This window comes from Jaculus jaculus, chromosome 13 (genome assembly GCF_020740685.1).
Source record: "Jaculus jaculus isolate mJacJac1 chromosome 13, mJacJac1.mat.Y.cur, whole genome shotgun sequence".
In the NCBI taxonomy this organism is placed as follows: domain Eukaryota; kingdom Metazoa; phylum Chordata; class Mammalia; order Rodentia; family Dipodidae; genus Jaculus; species Jaculus jaculus.
In genome coordinates this window covers 71531838-71552712 of record NC_059114.1, presented here as the reverse complement: position 1 = coordinate 71552712, position 20875 = coordinate 71531838, and the positions used below count along the sequence as shown (strand labels likewise).

Sequence of the window (20875 nt, the reverse complement as noted above, 5' to 3'; positions counted from 1 at the left end):
GACTATTCAATTTCTAGCCAGCCATTAGCTCAAAATTGCAGGACAAAATTGAACATAACCCCAGTTATAACCTTGAAACACATAATTCCCTTCAATTGGATTCTTGTATTTTTTAAGCATTTGTGATCGATGCTAGCAGGAGAGAAGTTGAAAGGCAGGAGCCATCAAATTGGCAATAACTTTCAAGGTATGGGACTGACATTTGAGGGAGACATTATTTGTTGACATTTTTGGTCTAAAGTTGAAGAACGAGGATCAATTCTATAAAGCTTTGGAAGATGTTCTCCCTATGATTTTTTTCCAATAGGTCTGCCAATAACATAGACAGGTTCATCAGTACTTGGGATGAAACCTGTAGCTTGGTAATCATGCCAAGTGAAAAGAATGTTCATTTAAGTCAGAAGATTTTTATAAATGTCAGCCAAGGATAGAGCTTTGAAAGCGGCATATTCAGCAGTAAAACAGGAAAGGACATTTGGTACAAAGGAAAAGGTATGATTCTAACCTGCTCCTGGCACATTATATGAGGGAAAAGAACAAAGTCAGGGGCAGAGGAAGGACTGAAGAGCCTAAGAAAGAAACAGTAACTTGGGTCAAAGACGGCTGGCAGATCTGGGAAGGAGGGCGGGTACATGCATGTGCATGCTTGCTGTGTGATGTCCGTAGAAGAGAAAAGGTGCCTGGAGTGGTATTTTCTCAGGGCCAGGATTCTCAGCAATACTCAAAATCTGAACTCTTTTAAAGGTCACTGCTTCCAAACTGAGGTTCCCATGGTATTTCCCAACCTCTATTTAACTTAAAAAAAAAAATAATAAGAACATACTTTAGGGCTGGAGAAATGGTGTTGCAGTCAGGTTCGCATTGCTGGTAGAAATTACCCAACCAAGAGCAGCTTGTAAGAAAAAAGAGGTTTGTTAAAGGTTCAAGGGGGAAGCTCCATGATGATAGGAAAAATAATGACATGAGCAGAGGGTGGACATCACCCCCTGGCTTACATAAGGTAAACATAGAAACAGGAGAGTGTGCCAAACACTGGCATGGGGAAACTGGCTATAACACCCATATGCCCACCCCCAACAATACACTCCCTCCAGGAAGCATTAATTTTCAAATCTCCATCAGTGGTTAAGCGCTTGCCTGGGAAAGAAGCCTAAGGACTGTGGTTCAAGGCTTGATTCCCCAGGACTCACTTAAGCCAGATGCACAAGGTGGATCATGCATCTGGAGTTAGTTTGCAGTGGCTAGAGGCCCTGGAATGCCCATTCTCTCTCAATCTATCTGCTTCTTTCTCTCTCTGTTGCTCTCAAATAAATAAATAAAAATTACACAATATTTTTTTTAAAGAACATGCTTTGTATGGATACATCATGTGTTGGTACCATCTTCTCCCTCCTCCCTGACCACATTCTGCTGGGGGCCCTCCACAGTGGGGTTGCAGGTATTCCCCATGGGGTTGTGGGTTAGGCATGTGGGAGCGCGGTCAGTATGTCTTGGGGTATGCCCTCCAGACCTGTGGCTCTCACAATCTTTCCAACCCCCCCCCGCCTTCTGCAAACTTTCCTGAGCCGTGTTGGGCCAGTTTTAAGTCTACTTCAGTGATAAGCTCTCAGGAGCCTCTGGATCTCATCTTTGGTAGGTGTTGAGCATCCTTAGCATCTACCTCCTTCTCCCTGGCGCTGATGGTCAGGTTCACCATGGAAGCAACACTCTTGCTGGTCTCCCCATTTTCTCTCTCTGGGATTGTTGTACAGAGTGAGTTCACACATGTGGTATTCTTAGAACAGTAATCAGCATTCAGTAAGCCCTAAATAAGTGTATTGGTGAATGTCCTGTCACTATAATGCGATATCTGTTACAGGCTACTTATGAAGCAAAGAGAGGCTTGTTTTAGCTCTTGGTTCTGACCATTCAAGTCCAAGTCAGATAAACCATGGGCCTGGGCCTAAAGTGAGGGTACCAGTCACCTGGCTGAACTCATCATCTCAAGGGCACATCCGTCTGTTCTCACGTGTGTCTGCTCAGATTTTGAACCTGATCCTAGCAGCCTCTGGTGACACCTACAACACTGTGTTTCACTCAGAGGAGAAGTCAAGATTCTTCAGTGGCCCGTCCCTATAACCTCTCCCATTTTATCTTCTGCCTGCGTCCTCCTCGCCCACTCTGGTTTAGCTACACTGACCTGCTGATTGTCAAACACATAAGGCAGGTTCCCAACACATGACATTTGACTCAGCAGTTCAGTTTACCTGTAATGTTGTGGTCCTAGATGTCCCACCTGACCCTCTCCCTTCCTTCCTCTACAGTTTTGTTCAAATTTCATTTCAGTTCTGCCATCCATACCCCTCCCCATTCTTCATGCCTTTCTTTCACTTACTTTTTATTCCTGTGTTTCCATAGCCATTATATAATTTTATGTATTTTATTATTATTTTCTTTTGCTCTCTGCCTTCCTCTTCAAGAAAGTTCCTCAAGAACTAGGATCTTGATTTTTACTATATATATATATATATATATATATATATATATATATATATATATATATATATTTGGTTTTTTAGAGGTAGGGTCTCACTAGCTCAGGCTGACCTGGAATTCACTAGTCTCAGGGTGGCCTCAAACTCACAGTGATCCTCCTACCTCTGCCTCCTGAGTACTGGGTTTAAAGCCATGCGTCACCATGCCCGGCTGATTTTCATTATATTTTAAACACTTAGAAAACTCTATACCTAGCACAATAAGGTGCTCATTAAGTATTTGTTGAATGACTAAAGCAATGTATTTGTATTTTTGGGGGGATGTGAGGTGTTGCTCTAGTCCAGGCTGACCTGGCATTCACTATGTAATCTCAGGGTGACCTCGAATGTAATCCTCCTATTTCTGCCTCCCAAGTGCTGGGATTAAAGGTGTGTGCCACCACACACATCCATATTAATTTTGTGTCATGTAAGTAACAACTAACACATAGTTAGTGACCTAAACCAGTACCATGTGCAGCATTGCACCATCTCACAGTTCTGTGAGTCAGAAGTCCACTCATGCATTCACTGACTGCTCTGCTCAGGCATGTAATCTAGCCATTATACGTGGTCACATTTTCATCTGAGGACAATTCCAAGACTATATCCAAGACTGGCTTTCCAGATGTGCTACTGCCAGAATTCAGATGCCTCCCATGGTAGGACCGAGACCCTCAGCTCCAGGAGACCCCTGTCTCTTTCCCAGTACCTGCAGCTCTATGCCACATGACAGTTTGCTTCTTCATGGCCAGAAGGAAGACATCTTTCATCTTTCTCCCTTAAGACACAGAGGCCCAGTTATAACTCAAGATCGGGCTCCTTCTGAACAAACTCAAACAGATTAAGGGCCTAGTTAGTTCTGAAAAATTCCTTTATCTTTGCCATGTAAGGCAGCCTCCTTAGTAGAATGAAATCCCCAGCATATTCACATGTCTTATCTACAGTTTAGTGGAGAGGATGATGCAAAGCATGTACTCCAGTGATAAGAACTTTCTTCAAATTTGTCCTACCATGATATTTTAAATGATATTCAGCACACAAAAAGCAGATTATTTTAACTGTCCAATCCACAGATTTAAACTCAAGCTTTTTTAATTATGCAAAAGCCTTTACATTGACTTATTTCATTGCTTGCATTTACTGTCAATATTACTTCTATCATTTGTTAGTGGGAAAAATGAGTTTGTATCTACATATCCCTTACAAGAACTGAAGAACTGAAAGCTATGTACCCAGCCATTTCAATGAGTCCCTCTTGTATACCTAGAACTACTGGGTGTGCCTACAATATTCCAAGTGCAAGCAGAAGATGAGAAGACAATGTCCTGAAGGGATGCAAAAGCTAGACTATGACTCCTTAAAAAAAAAAAAAAATCGGGCTGGAGAGATGGCTTAGCAGTTAAGCACTTGCCTGTGAAGCCCAAGGACTCTGGTTCGAGCTCGGTTCCCCAGGACCCACATTAGCCAGATGCACAGGGGGTGCACGCATCTGGAGTTTGTTTGCAGTGGCTGAAAGCCCTGACGTGCCCATTCTCTCTCTCTCTCTCTCTCTCTCTCTCTCTCTCTCTCTCTCTATATATATATATATATATATATATATATATATATATATATTTGCCTCTTTCTCTCTCTGTCATTCTCAAATAAATAAAAATAAACAACAAAAAAAATCAAGGGATACCACATTTGTCAGAGGGTACCTATGTCACAGTGAGGTTCTGAGCGCCTGGCTTATAGCAGAAAACATGTTTGGTAAAAAGATAACTTAAAGAAAGAACCTATAGATCTTACTTCAAAGATTCTGCTTTTCTTTGTAACATAATCGATTTTATGCTTTTCCAACCTACCAGCTATCTTATTAATATTTTTATTGTTCATGCCAAATATCAGAAAATATTTTCCTACTGTTACATTCATGTTTGCCTAATTACATTTGTTCATAGTTGTAAGCTTGGTTGGTTAGAATAAAAAAGTATAGTGGAAATGGCCTCTGGTTCTAGGAGTTTCTCAAACTATGGTCCTAGACCTTTAACATCCAAATCACCTGGGCAATTTCTTAGAAATACATAACTTTAGATGGCTTCAAAACTATCTACATGATCAGAATCTGTGTTTTTAAAAGCATCTTCAGGGCATTCAGTACACATTTAAGAAGAGCTGGTCAAGGAAGCCAGCAGCCTGAGCAGGGCCTATAGGTGTCTACTTTTAGTCTGTGTCCCAGGGATTGTGCCTACACTTTTCAGGCTCCAGAAGATTTTAGACTCCTGTGTACTAGCTCCTCATGCTGCTAAAGGTAAAAGGCACTGAGAGAATGTCAGTTCCATCCTTCCCTCAGAGGAAACTGTCCAATCATCTGAGCTTCAGTGTCTTTACACACTCTACCAGATATGAACAGGGTTGAACAGGGGCTGAGGATATAGCTCTATGGCAGATCAATTTGCCTAGCATGCATAAGGCCCAGGATTCACTCCCCAGCACTCCACCCAAAGAGACTTCAGGATAAATGAGCCAGTTTAAGGATTTCAACATCATCCCCACCACCCACCCCATCTCCAATGAGGGTGGATGAGCTGAGAGTCTCTTATTTAAGGCCAGAGTCCAGTTTGTCTAAATGGTGCACAGGACACAGTGGGTCCTCTGCTCCGGGTTCCCATTCCCTCTCATCATTAGTCCTCACTGTGCTTCCTTGCTGCAGTTTTTTTTTTTCATATCAATTAGACAACTTTTACTAAATAAGAAAACTACTTTTAAAATGTGCTTTAAAACAAAATGGAATTACAAAAAAAAAAGACATATGCATTTTTAAAGAACTTTGGCACTGTACTGAAAATCAAATATTTCTTACAGCATTACAATGCGTCAATCCATGAAACATTAGCAGAACTCCTATGTGGTGCCTTGGCCTTAGGTTTTCATTTGCACGAACGTGTTCTCTTTGTGTGGCAGTTCTTCTTTCGGCTGTTTGCTGACTGTGAGAAGGTCCCGCCTCAGCTTGACTACACCCAGATGCTGCTGTACTTTGCGGGCCACCCCGACCCTGTTCAAGGCGTCTACAGGGCCCTCAGTGTGGCTGTGGGAACTCATATCTTCCGACAAGTGGAGAGTCTTGTGCTGACTACAGACAAGGTAATTGCTTTCCAAGAAACTCACCAACTTTGGGCTTTGGGGAAGTTGGGAGGGGCTGCTAGGAGATCCAAAACTCCTGACAATAGGGACTTACTTATTTTTATTTCTCCACATTTCTCTTGACCTAACACAATCCTTTAAAAAAAAAAAAAAAAAAAAAAAGCACATCTTCAATAAAACATTCCTCAATTGCCTGAAGATCTCTGGTCCCAAAATCTATCAAAAGCTTTTGTAGTGAGATGGAAATATGTTTAGAGCTTCTTGGTAGAATCTAAATTTTTTCTGAAAAAAAACAGACTTTATTTTTCATGAAGGATTGACCTTAATGAACAAAAAATAATTGTATTATCAACACGACCATTTGTTAAACAGGGTAGAAATGGTATTCGAAGCAAGCTCAGGCCTCAGTATATCCCACAGGTGTGACTTTTTTTTGATTATTTTTATTTATTTATTTGAGAGACAGACAGAAAGAGAAAGAAGCAGGGGGTGGGGGAGAAGATGCATGTGCCCCCTTGTGCATCTGGCTTACATGGGTCCTGGGGAATCCAGCCTCAAACTGAGGTCCTTAGGTTTCACAGGCAAGCGCTTAGCCACTAAGCCATCTCCCCAGCCCATGTGTGACTTTTGATAGCCTGAAACACTGGCAACCTGAATTCCACAAGCACTTTGACTCATTTACCAAAAAGGACACAAAGTCTTACTTGCTGATTAGGATGTCACCATACATTCTCTTTGCAATTTCTCAGAGATGGGCATTCTCTAGATTTTTCAGGTAGAAAGAGCTCCAGGTAAGGGTGCTGAGTGGTGAGCATCTCCGGTGTCTGTTGCATGTTTTCTGGCTGCTGGTTCGCCTTTTCTGCGGCAGAGCCCTTCAGTTAGGACCCGTTCTTCTGTGTTCCTTGTGGACCCAGAGGGAGAGGCTTGTCTGGTCCAGACTTCTCAGGGTCCCAACTGCATTGCTGTTCCCCCCACACACCGCAACACATGCACACGCACACTTATCAAAAGAGAGTTAATCAAGCTGGGCATGGTGGCACATGCCTATAATCCCAGCACTCTGAAGGCAGAGGTAGATCACTGTGACTTCAAGGCTACCCTGAGACTGCATGGTGAATCCCAGGTCAGCCTGGACTACAGTGAGACCCTACCTCAAAAAAATAAAAAACAAAACAACACACACAAACACACACACACACAAAATAAAACTAAGGGTTAATCAGAAAGAAATGGGCTAGACAATGACTAGCCCTGAACACATGGATAGAAACCCTCCCCCACGTCCTCTGACACGAGGGCCAGAGTAAGTCAGACAGATGGCCAGGGGCATCTAACTTTGTGATCTTCAACCCACTCAAGTGGCTCAGTACTTACATGGAAGCACACAATTCAGCAAGAAGTATTTGTCTTTGAGGTAGTACCATTTATAAACTTCCCAAATATGCTAGTTAAGCATGGCCCACATTCCTGTAGATTGCATCTTTTGCTTTCCCAGTTCCTCTATAGATTGTGTCTACTCTAGGCTAACACTGGATTTATGATCTAATTCCGGACCACAGCTGTAAGGTCTCAATGAAATGTCTGTCCTCAAGAACAGGGCCTTTCCTGACCTATGATGATGCCTGATCCTCCTCTCTCCCACCCATCCAAGCCTGATACATGTTCCCATGGCATATTGCGCTTCCTCTTACACAGTCTTCCTCACAGGGTAAGGTAATGACACCTTCACTTTCAGTACATCACAAAGACCTTAGCTTAACTCAGTCTGTGCAAGATGAGAAGCCACTGATGGAGCCCAGTGACCCGACTGAAAAAGAAGATCAACAAGGAAGTGAAGGAGTCGCAGTCATTCAGGCTGTGTTTTGTGTACCATTGAATCCTACCAGATTGTCCCCCCTCCCTCAAGTCTAGTGCAATGCATATCAAACCTATCTTACATCATCCAAAGTAGCTTCATATAGCAAATGTTCAATCAGTGTTTGTGAACAGGGCAAAGAAAGAAGGGAGGAAGGGAAGAATGGAAGAAGACAGTCTGGTCTTAGGGGAGAGAAGTCTTAGCAGACATTCTGCCAAGGGTAAGAAAGACTAGGGAAAGAAAAGCTCAGCTACAGCCATTGCCATGGCAACAGACAGCTACCTCAATGGGTAACAGCCAGGTCACCTAGTACAGATGGCCTATATCCCTGACATCCCTGAACCCCATCACCTCATACTAGTAATACCACTCAGGAAGCCATTTCCTTTGGATAAGGTTCTCCAGAACTCTTATAACACACATGCCAAGGAGGCAGAAGGATTGGAAGAGCCACAAGGTAAAAAGGAATATCCTGGGGCATTGTTCCCCCCCCCCCCCCACGGGGATTGACTGGTACATTCAGGAGTGCGCAGTGAATATTGAAACCCTCACTGAGAAGGACCCTCTGGGAGAAGGGTGGCAGGAGTGGGGGATCAGAGTACAACCCAATTTTAGGAATATGACAATATGCAATGGTGTTAATAGCTAGCTAGCAGGTAGATGGATAGATGATAGATACAGACAGACATAGATAAAAGAAATTTTAAAAATATTTTTGAAAATCCAACAAAGGTTTACAGGAACTAAACTCTTATGCAACAGAAAACTGTGGCTGAGGGAGCTGTGTCATGTCTCCCTTCAGCCTCATGGGCTCATTCTAACTTAGAATGAACTCCAGGCACTTTTGAAACTCAGGCGCTTCCCGCCTCCTTCATTCTCTCTTGCCCCTGGTTCTGGCCCATCATCATCTTGTTTCTAATTTTGCTGTTCTCAGTCCTTCACAACTGTGCTCTAGTTTCCTGAACAACCTCATCCCAGGGATCCATAAAGAGCTTGCTCAGAAACAACATCTCCAGCTGATCTACCTTCACTCTTCGCTCCCAGGACATGCTATCATATCGCTGCTTTTGCGTTCTGACTGTACTGATGACTAAAAATCTCCCCCCATGTTTTATTTTGTTTTCCTTATTCTATATTTGCTACTCATGCTGATTTTATTCAATGTGGGTTCAACCTTCTGTGCAAAGCCATTGGCTTCTTGGGTAATTTAAAAGCTCAAGAGCCAAGCATCCATCACTAATGAATGAGTCCTCGTGAATGTAATCTTTGAATAAATGACACCTGGGGTAAATTGTTCATTCTGTAATCCATGTGTCATGGTGTTTGAATTTAATAAATTGTGAGCTTGAATCTCCCACATAGCCAAAGTCTTGTAAGAGATCCTGGAGTTAAAAACACATAAACTTCTATTCTGTTCTTCTTCTTCTTTTTTTTTTTTAACATATTTTACTTATTTGAGAGAGAGAGTGGGCATGCCAGGGCCACCAGCCACTGCAAACAAACTCCAGACACATGTGCCACCTTGTGCATCTAGCTTACGTGGGTCCTGGGCGAACCTGGCAATTTGCAGGCAAACACCTTAACTGCTAAGCCTTCTCACCAGCCTGATCTTCTTTATGATGCTTTTCTCACACTAGTCCCAGAACTGACCTCCTTTTACGCCTTCAGAAATGTAAGCTTGGGCAGTGAGACCCATAAGCACTATTCAGCAGACGCGTGAACTGGCCATTCTCTCTTACAGCAATGTGACATAGTGCTCACAAGTACCAACACATCCCTGCTTAGAGTTAATGTCACTATCAGAGTTTTGATGCCACTAGTAATTACTTGTTTAGAAACACTGGCTTCCCCCTGCTTTTTCAATGGTCTTATTCCCGTGCACATTCAAATTTTATGTCTTTGTTATCTGTTAGAGAGAGTCCCCATTTCTCATACAGCTTCCTTCCCTCCAGAAGATTGACATGGTTTATTTCATCTGAGCTGGAGCTCCCTCCCTTTTCTTCTTCCCCCCTTTTGGCCCATAAAGCCTATTCCAAGTCCTAGAGAGCAAGGTAAAACAAAACAAAACACCAAAAAATTTAAAGAGCAGTCTCAGTCATCTATAAACCAAGGATCCTTCATCCTAAAATGTACAATGTTCAAATTGTTACAATTTGGATAAAAAAATTATGCCATGATGTTTAAATCCAGCCTTTAAAGTGGATAAAACCATTTCTAATTATGGAAATTGTACAGAGAGGCCAGGCTTTGTTAATGAATTCTGGTACTTCTTGTTGATGTAGCCATCTACTCATTTGTTCATCCACAGGTTCTGTCTTCATCTTGCCCACACAGTGCTCCAATCTAAATAGAGATGCATTCGTTCCACACTCAAGCAGCACGATGCTTTTTTATTCTGACAGTGTTCTTCTCAATGTACCAAATGTTCCTTTGACCCAGGAAATGACTTATGGGTAGCTAATGTGGTCATTCTCAAAACTGTTTTAGGTGGAGAAGAGGTTGAAATACATATTTACATAGTATTGCTTATTAAATCTGTATAATACGTGTTTAATCCCCAAATTTCCCACTGTTATTGAACACTCTTTTCAATACTCAAATTCCAAGATTAGGACAGGATATAAAAAACCAGCCAAGCAAGGTGACACAAATAGTTAAAGCATCCTAATAGTCCTTCCAAAGCCCCTGTGGGACACCCCTATGGGGGATGAGTTTAGGGTCGTAATTCTATCATATTTGTTTAGAAAAAAATAGCATTCACTTAGTATATCGACTGAATGAAGCTTTTGATGTCATTGACAGCCTCTTATGTTATCATTTTCCCTTCCTTATGGAAAACCAGAATTTAGGTGTTATTTGCTATCTGGCCAATTATGATTCATAAATATCCATTTTCCTATGCCACATAACTAAATGTTGGTCACCTTATCATCAGACAAAAACACGTATGTGACCATATATACACACAAATATACAGCAGATGATTTTAAGTGTGCAATACCAAGGATAAACAAAATCATGTTTGCTCTTTACAGATACGTAATCACTGTTAACCCTTTAAAATACATGCTGTTTATTTTATTAGTAAACATTTATATACATGAAAATGAAGATTATAATGAAACAATTACTCTAAGTTCTAGTATAGCTATTTCTTGGATGCTTAATTCTTGTTCTGTTACTTTCTTATGGTATGGAGGATTCTTCTAGAAGCACAATTTTCTTTTTTTCTCTTTCTTATTTTTGTTGTTTTGCTTTTTGAGGTAGGTTCTTACTGTAGCCCAAGCTGACCTGAAATTAACACACAATTTTTATAGCAGAATAATATTCCATCACAAAAAATCAATTTATGTCACCATTCTCCAACTTTTGTAATTTTAATCTTGGTAATCTGTTACAATATTGAATTAACTTTCATATTAAAAAATTGTGCCCATAAATATTTATCCAAGATCATTCCTACATCTACTGAATCAAGGGGCACAAATACTTTCAGGATCTAAAAAAATTACTTCAGAAATAATTTACATTTTTTAAAATTTTTTATTTTTTGTTTATTTTTATATATTTATTTATTTGAGAGCGACAGAGAGAGAAAGAGGCAGATAGAGAGAGAATGGGTGATCCAGGGCCTCCAGCCACTGCAAATGAACTCCAGACACGTGTGCCCCCTTGTGCATCTGGCTAATGTGGGTCCTGGGAATCAAACCTTGAACGGGGGTCCTCCGGCTTCACAGGGATGCATTTAACTGCTAAGCCATCTCTCCAGCCCTAATTTACATTTTTTAATACTCAAAATGTCAGTACTTGAATTCGACACTCATAGCCAAATTGGTCTAGGATCGTGACATGATTTCCAGTACTGTTAATATATTCTGTTCCATAACTTATTGAGCTATTTCGTAACAGATGCCACCTTCCCTTTATATGGGAAGTTTGTGGTAAATTGCTGTTTATAAATGTCTCTGTTCTGTTAAGACTTCAGTCTGAACTATTTTTTCTTCCTTTAATTTTGCAGACCTCCTACTCTACTCTGAGTCTTATTGAGGAATTTCCTGAATCTGAAGAAAATGTTGCAGGAGAGGAAAAGGAAACAAAAAAGGAGAAAGACAAGAGGGAACAAAAGGAAGAAGACATCCCTGAAAATGCAAACACTGAAAAGATTTCCATGGAAACACTACTCAAAGTGTTTAGAGGAGAAATTGAGTCACTGGATGCTAGCAGATTTTCCAGCCACCTAAAGACCGAGAATATTTATGAAGAGGTGGGTTAGATTGTCTTATAAAAGAATAAAGGGGGCTAGAGAGATGGCTTATCAGTTAAAGTGCTTGCCTGTGAAGTCGAAGGACTCATGTTCAATTCCTCAGATCCCACATAAGCCAGACGACACACAAGGTGACTCAAGCTCTCAAGGTTGCATATGCACACAAGGTGGTGCTGTGTCTGGAGTTCTATTACAGTGGCTGGAGGCCCTCTATTTCTTTTGCATGAAAAGAAGGCCAATCTGGGCCTGGAATGATGGCTTAGCAGTTAAGGTATTTGCCTGAAAAGCCAAACGACCCAGTTTCGATTCCCCAGGACCCACATAAGCCAGACGCACAAGGGGGCACACACATCTGAAGTTCGTTTGCAGTGGCTGGAGGCCCTAGCATACCCATTCTCTTCTTCCCTCTCTCTTTCTCTCTCTCTCTCTCTCCCTCTTTCTCTGCCCTTAAATAAATAAGTAAATTTTAGAAAAGTCCAATCTGTTGGGCTTGCCTCAAAAAAAAAAAAAAAAGAAAAGAAAAGAAAGAAAGAAAGGAAGGAAGGAAGGAAGGACAACCCATCCTCACCTTAGAGCTTGTTTCCCTGGAATTGCTTCAACAATGTGTCACTATACAGAACTTACAGTGAATTCCTTAGAGTGAAGAAAATTATTCTTAAGTACTGGCAGGACCATAAAGTAAACCAACTTCTCTTTTATTCTTCTTTAAAGAGCTTTATAAGTGTATTTCAAGACTTAGGATCCAAGAACCTGGAGCCAATTGAAGTGAATGTTCTCTTGAAGCATCCTTTCATTCAGGACCTGATAGCAAATTATTCAGACTATAAACTTCCAGTGAGTATCATCCCAAAACAGTTCTATTTCTGGTGGGCTCAGCTCAGGGAATGCAGGGCACCTGAAGGAAGGAGAATAAAACTGGACTTGGCCAGAGCGGCCAGCCTGCAGTATCTACAGCACTTTCACCATAGCTGAGGTAATTCTCAGTCTCTGTGGCACTACCTCGAGTCTATTGCAGGAAGCTGGAAACACGTGATAATTAAAGCTGGATGGGGTGGGTGGATGATTAAGAGCTCTGATCATTCCAGCCACATGATCATATTGCTCTGTACTAGAAGAATGTGGAGAATAGAATCCTTCCTGTCAAAGAAAACTAACCAAGACCACAATCTCCAGCAAAGTGCTGATGTGGTCACTACATTCCAATCATGGTATGCATTAACTATGTGGTACAAACAACAATGGGTAAAAAAGCCTGGGAGACAATTCCATCAGGCAAACAGAGCGCAAAGTGGGGGACACCATGGACAAAAACCTAGAGAAAATTCTAATTGTTAATCCTTTTGACATTAATTTTATTCTGTGTATTAGGAATAATTAAAATCTGTGTCTGTTAAGCTAGCAGCTGTTAAAACACTAAACTAAATGCATTGAGTAGTGAACTCCAATTTTCAAATTTAGGAACGCAATCTGTAAAATCACAAAGCCATGGGACAAGACCTAAACTGTCTCTAAAACCTAGTTGTGTCATCAGTGAGACTGAGGACAAAAAGGTGGTGGTGAGGACTAAGTGACATCTTGCTTAGCAAGCATTTGGCATTATCTGTCACAGAAGAAGCAGGAGAAATGATGCCTGCAAGGATTCCTGCTCAATTCAGCACACATACCACTAGACCTGCAGCCCAAGCTTCCAGGGAAGGGGGTAAGAAAAATGAGTACCATCACTCTAAATCAACCAACTAAAACTATAGGAAATCAGTACATGACTGTGTATGCTGGAGGCATGGAGGGAAGCTTCCTAAGAAACATAGTTGGGGGTTGAGAAGGTATAGGAAGAGAAAACTTCTGTAGAGATTTTTACTACTGGAATGGGAAGATGGAGTCGTGCTAAATGAAAGGCAAGCCTGGGCCAAGGCATAGAAGCAGGACTGCATCAAAGAGCAGGCTGGAACCATCTGCAAAGGGCCTAAGGGGATCCCACTCAATAAGATTAGTTTGAGGGCTGGAAAGATGGCTTAGCAGTTAAGGCACTTTCCTGTGAAGCCTAAGGACCCATGTTTGATCTCTCTCCAGAATCCACATAAGCCAGACACACAAAGGTGAAGCAAGCACAAGGTCACGCATGCCCACTAGGTGGCACAAACATCTGAAGTTCAATTTCAGTGGCTGAGGCCTTGGGGCATCAATCCTTTCTCTCTTGCTCACTCACTCTTACTCTCTCTAAAACAAATAAAAATAAAAAGGATTAGATTGAGATCGAAAAGAATCAAAGGGAAATTTGTTTTGTATTTTAAAAGCAATGGAGCATGGACTGGCTGCTAAGCAGGGGTATAGTGATACTGAGTTCTTCTCCCCGACATATTTCTGTGTATCTTAACTATATCACGTCATTTTGTCATCTTGTATAGAGCAGGTCCCATAGGCTCATCACTTAAACAACATCTCATCTTATGTGCTCTGTTCCATTGACCACCCAGTAAAATAATGTTTAATCATCTTGAGATAAAGTATGATAGAATTCAATTTGTAGTCCAAGAACAAGTCAGAGCATAAATTCAGGACCCAAATATTTCCTCCCATGATGAGAATAAATAAATAAAAAAAAAATCCTATGAAGTCAGGGCAATTTAGGAATAACTTCACTGTGGCCAGAAAAGATTTGTTTCAGCATTTTGCCTGAGAACAGAAAGTCTCAAGATGACTGTCTAGCTTTGAGAGTCAGTCCTTGAACTGGTGCCAGATTCTTAGGGAAATCTGCAGGCCACAGAGCTGTTTTATATGTTTACAGGTTTTGTTATGTTATGATGTCGTGTTTGTTTGCTACTTATGCATTTATTTAGTATTCACGTGTGAAGGTGTGTGTAGGCATACATGTGTGTGCATGTATGTATGTATGTGTGCATGTGGAGGCCAGAGGACAGTTTCAGGAGTGGTTCCTCAGGTCCTGGTCCATTGGTTTTCTTTGTTTGTTTTTTTTTTTTGTTTTGAGACCATCTCATTGGCCTGGACCTAAATAGGCAAGACCGCAGGGATCCCCTGCCTCCTTCCCCTCAGCACTGGGATTACATGTATGTACCGCCATACCTAGGATTTTTTTTTTTTTTATTGAACATACTGGGACTCAATCTCAGGTCCTCATACTTGAACAGCCAGCACTTTACTGACTGAGCTATCTCCCTAGACCTTTTCTTTTCTTTCATGTGAAGGTTGTTTTGCTTTGTATTTTCCTACCAAGCTAGTGCCAGGAAATACTGGCACCCGGAGACTGATGAACTCGAGGGCAGCAGCAGGGTGACTCTCGGCCAGAGCGAGACCGCAGAGCAGGGGAGCTGCGGCTCTCAAGGTCCAGCCAGTGACGCTCCACTTCCATGTGGAATAGCACAGCTCCTTTGTGTATCAGTGTCCAAGGTCCAGCCACTGTATGCAAGGGGCATGTTGCCATGCTAGTCACTAAAACCACTTCTGTGCACGCCCAACATCTTCTCTAATGCCCATTCCCTCTCTGGCTGGCAGCCACCCCGCTGTCATCCTCCGCTTAACCATTCTCATAGTTCAGGTATCGCCTGACATACCGTTGGCAGAAAGCTAGCTCATTGACCCCACAGTTAATAAGCTGGTGAGTTAACTCACTGGCAGGTGTCTCGTTTTTCCCATTATGGTGCGCCTGAGTCCTTCAGTTCCGATGCTCCTTGCTCTTCGCGTCTGTTCCTTGATGCTCAACTGAGGAATAAATGAGGGATGGGAAACATCTGCAGCTGGTTCACACTGATGCAATCCAGAGGAGTTGTGCCGGTGAATGGGAAAACACAAGGCTAGTACTTAAAAGAAAGTAAAGTGCCCTGCTCTTGCTCACCAGAAGGAAGGAAGGAAAAGGGAAGGGAAAGGGAAGAGGGAACTCACTTAAACACCAACCTGGAAGATTTGGGGGCTCTCCTGCTCGCCCTTTCACTTTGCTCCAGGTATCCATGTACAAGCGATTAGATCACATTTTAAAATGAACTTTAACCACAGCAATGCTATTTGAAGATCGTTCAAGATAAGTAAAGCAAAAACAAAGGTACAATGTGGTTTTTCAAGGTTAAATATTATTTGCTGTTATAAACATGGGAAGTAAAGGTTGTTGCCTAACAGCCTTATGTTTATAAGATTTGTGTTTAGAAGCTGTTTATCCCAATTTATCGCATATTTGGGGGAAAAAATGTGGTAGCATCCGTGCAGTAGTGGTGACATATTTTGGTTCTGCTTCTGTTGTAAGATGGCCTGATCTTATGCTTATGAGAGTTAGCTCTCGAGCCTTGAAATGTGTGACTTGGGACAAGTGATCCCACAGTGTCTCAGCTGCCACAGCTGTAACATAGCATTAAGTATCACGTCTGCCTCATACAGTGTGCTTTAAGGGTATGGATGAAATGAGGTAACATCTACATAGTACTTAGCTTGAGGCTCATCAGATCAAAAGCCACTGTTATGTCTATTAATATAAACTGTGGTATTTGTAGTCAAGAAAAACTTTCAGGTGAAATGAACCATATGAACTGATAAGTGGATGACCAATAAGTGGACCTTTTATCCCTTGAATGCACTCCATCCTTTTTTTCAATAGAAAATTTTCACATGTAGATGGGCATGGGGATGGAAGTCCATTCTGAATCCTCAGGGAGCCCACATGCTTAAAATACCTTTGCAGAAGGTTCAGAATTTTTTTTGCGCTGCAATTTTTTTTCCATTTTAAGTCACTATTTCACTTCTATTTTCATATTACTTCATATAAGAAAATTATGTTTGAGACATGTTTTCAAATTATTAAGAAAATGATTTGGGTGGATATTATAAAATTAATGAAAACAGTGTAATTATAGTGCTAATAATAAAATTCACCTCCTGTGACAAATATATTAAGTGTAACAACAAATCATTGTCTCTAGCAATTTAACACATGTCACTTTTTATGATGAATACATGTCAAATAATCATACGTTTCTTGTAGAAAATTTAAAAATCAAGTGTTTATCCATAATTAATGCTTTCAATTGTAAATAGAACACTTTTAATGTTAGAATAAGAAGGTCACAAGAGACTGAGAATCTTATAAAGAAATCAAACCAGACTCAATTGCAGATAATTATACATTTGGCTGGAAGGGCATTTTCATCCTACTTTGTATCCAAGGCATCAGACTTTAAAATATCACCCAACCTTATGAATTATTTATTTTTCTTGTTACTGTAATGAAGTACCTTACAAAAGCAACTTAAGGAAGACATATTCTAGCCCACAGCTTGAAGGTACAGCCTATCAATGGCATGGACAACATGGTGGAAGGAGCTTGAGACAGATGGTCACATTCAGCCTAGAGTCAGAAAGAAAATATCAACAAAATGTTGGTACTCAGCTCACTTTTTTCCTTTTTATTTAGTCCAGGACCACATCCCCATAGAATGGTGCCCCCCACAGTTATGATGTTTTCAATTATCTTAATCTAGAGACTTCCTCACACACATATGTGTGGCAGTGAAGATTAACCATCACACTTGCCTGTATCTTTATAACAAGACAACAATGGCTGCTTCAGTATTTCATGTTTTCAGGTCACCAAATATCTGATCCTGTCAAGCCTGTCTCCATTCGCTGCTACTAGCAATCATGGCCCCTGATTTCAGCAATAAATTTAGCTAAGCTGAATTACATATATCTGGGGTATACCTCCTTCCTGTGTTGTAGAGAGTCAGGTAATCACAGGAGAGCACATTCTTTATTCCCCAGATTAACTGTATAACAACAGTGTGGACTTTACAGCCCTAGCACTTACAGAAGGCCTTCAGAATGACACTGCAAGCTTGACCTTTAGTTTCAGGAGCTCCATGTTTTCAAGGAACAAGGTTCCTCAAGAGGACTCACTATGAGTGATGTCACTGTGACAGCCAGCAAGTCACCTCCGGCAGTGCACTAACTCATATCTTATATGTAAAATGACCACCGCCTTTGGGACTCAGCTCTGAAGAAAGGAAACTTATAGTCCTAACACCTTTCCCTAAATTGTGAAATTACAAAAAAAAAAAAAAAACTGTAAAAAACAACCCATCAAATGTAATTTTGTATTTTCCATATGTGTTCTGTACGCATTCTGTGCTGCAATTTTAGTTTATATTTCTTTTAAAGTTGCCTATGGTGGCTAGATAGAGGGTTCAGTGGTTAAAGGCACTTGCTCGCACAGCCTGACCACTCAGATTCAATACCCCAGTACACACATAAAGCCAGATGCACAGAGCAGTGCACGCACTTGGAGCTGTTTGCAATAGCAAGAGGCTCTGGCTTCCGTCTTTTTCTTCCTCTCCTCCTCCTCCTCCTCCTTCTTCTCCCTCTCTCTCTCTCTCTCTCTCTCTCTCACTTTCTTTGCAAAAACATAATAAAAGTAAAATAAAAATTATTTTTAAAAAATACCTATGATTTAAAATGTCACATTGCTAAATATTTTAAACAGATCAAAAGCAGACCATTCTGTTCCTGGTAGTAAGAAAAAAAAAGAGGGCTGGAGAGATGGCTTAGCGGTTAAGCGCTTGCCTGTGAAGCCTAAGGACCCCGGTTCGAGGCTCGGTTCCCCAGGTCCCATGTTAGCCAGATGCACAAGGGGGCGCACGCGTCTGGAGTTCGTTTGCAGAGGCTGGAAGCCCTGGCGCGCCCATTCTCTCTCTCTCCCTCTATGTGTCTTTCTCTCTGTGTCTGTCGCTCTCAAATAAATAAAGAAATAAAAATTTAAAAATGTTTAAAAAAAAAAGGAAAAAAAAGAGACATGAGACAACCTCAGAAAAGTTACCTGCTTAACATTATAATTTTCCTTTAATAGACTATGAATACTATATTTTATTCATTCATAGTAAAAGCACTCTGTCTTCTTACAGATTAGGTGACAGAATTGTTTAACTGCTTTTATAAATGTCATTTAATATAATATAGCAATTCCATTATTGGATTAGAAAACAGAGGTTCTAAGACTTTAGATATCTTTCCAAGAGTATAGTTAATTGGTTTTAGAGTGTAATTCAAACTAAATGGAGGGAAAAGGTTATCTTGAATGAAATAAAAGGAAAAGAAAAACACCTACTGTTCAATTTCTGCACATATAATATGGTCATTAATCTTAAATTTTTAATTAATATCTGTAACTTCTCTTTGATTTTTTTTCTCTTAGGATATTAAAATGATTCTCCAAAGGAGCGAACATGTGCAAGGCAGTGATGAAGAAAGGTCACCTTCAAGACTGACATAGGAGAAGAAAGGAAGACTGTGATTTTTATAATTTGACAATGAATGTTCTGAAACCCTAGTCATGATGTTTGTCATATGTGTTAATTCTGTAGGCATAGACATGACCTCTACCTAGGAAGAGCTCTGAAGGAAGCCTGCATGCCTCAAAGGATAGTCTGTCATAAAACACAAAGAAAGAGAGAAAAACCCTCAAGTTCAATAAGAATCATTTTGAAGTGATTCTAAAAATACAAAGCATTAAAAACAGCATTCTCAAAGTAAATATACACACAAGTTATGAATATATTCTGTAAGAAGTATCTACATCAAATAAATGTACTAAAAACTCCTCCAAGACTCCATCCACCTCAGGGTAGAAATGATCTGTATACCTCATAGTTATGGTTCTGTATGTTGGAAAACTTCAAGGTTCATCTCAATGGCCAAGGAGAAAGCTGTGTTGCTCAGATACTAGTCCAGTATTATATATTCACAATTACTTGTAATGCAGTGCAATTTTTCTCTCATACACAGCTTTTATTTGCATAATTGTATTTGTTTAATGGAAAAACTAAATATTAAAGTTCACTGATATCTATCTGGAGAAAACTCTAGAAAAATGAGTAATCCTCAGTGTTTCTATCACATCTACCCTAGGCACCCTTACTGGCTTCTTCCGAGGGTCTCTTGGTGGGTCCTCCTCAAAGTTCATATGTTAGAAGGGCCCCAAGAATCAGGTGTACCTTATTGACTCAGTCTCTAGGCTCTACTCAGTCATCTCTGAATTAGCCATCCACTTCTATGAAATTATGGGTATTACAGCAATTTATAGCCCTAAAATACCTATCTTACCCTTCCCCCAAAATCTACACCTCTTTTTGTAACATCCTCCTGGATTCCACATGAATGCTAGTTATCTCTCTCATCTGTGCCTCCACATGTGTAATGTTGAGTTCCTGAGTTGTCTCTCCCTCAAAGCTGCTCCTCTACACCCATCCCCATCTGAGACAGCTCCATCCTCTTACTGTTCAGACCAAAGACCTTCAAGTCATCTTGACTTTGCTCTTTCTCTCATATCCTACCAGCAGATCTGGCATGTTTCGCCTCTACAAAGTCTATGGTGGTAAATATCTTATCTTCCTTACATGTCTCACAAGACATCTGGTCTAAGCCACCACTGTCACTTCCTGGATCATGGTAATGCCCCCCCACCCAGTTACCCTGTTCTTGCTCCCCACCAGGGTAAGGCAGCAGGAGACTTTTGTCACCCACATCAGGCCATGGCACCCTCTGCTCTGACCCTCTTCTGGTGTCTCATCCCATGGAGAGTACAGACCGAGGCCTCACCCTCTGCCATCTCTCTGATGCCATTTGTCTTTCTCACTCTGTTTAAACAAGCCTAACTTGGCAGGCAGCATCTCTCTGCTTCTTGACTGCAGATGCAATGTGACTATCTGCCTTGGGCTTCCACGGCCACAACTTCCCTGCCACGCCTGGCTATATCGTTTCAAAGCATGAGCTCAAAATAAACCCTTATACGGGGGTCTGTACCCATGGGCTCATGTGCTTGAACACTTGGCCCTCAGCTGGTGGCACACCATTTAGGAATGTTTTGAAACCTTAGAAGTCTGAATTTTGCTAGAGGAAGGCAGTCACACAGTGGGGAGGGCCTTGAGGTTTTACATCCCAGTCTCATTTCCTGTTTGCCTTCTGCTTCCTAACTGCAATGTGACAAATTGGCTTCCCATTCCTGCCACTATGCCTTTCTCATCATGATGGAATTTATTCCCCTGGAACTGTAAATTGGATTAAACCCTCTCTCTTCCATTACTTCCTTCAGGCATTTAGTCACAGCTATGAGCAAGTAACTGA

General features: G+C 41.1%; 1 protein-coding gene across 1 annotated transcript in view; it reads left to right on the top strand.

The window, feature by feature from the left end:
- The window catches only part of LOC123454071 (sperm flagellar protein 2-like), a 48275-nt gene extending 29229 nt beyond the window's left edge, over positions 1 to 19046 (top strand). Inside the window, 4 exon segments of the mRNA XM_045132159.1 lie at positions 5463 to 5642; positions 11516 to 11761; positions 12473 to 12595; positions 18948 to 19046. Of these exon segments, the coding sequence (XP_044988094.1) occupies positions 5463 to 5642; positions 11516 to 11761; positions 12473 to 12595; positions 18948 to 19046 (648 nt within the window).
- Positions 19047 to 20875: the final 1829 nt, after the last annotated feature.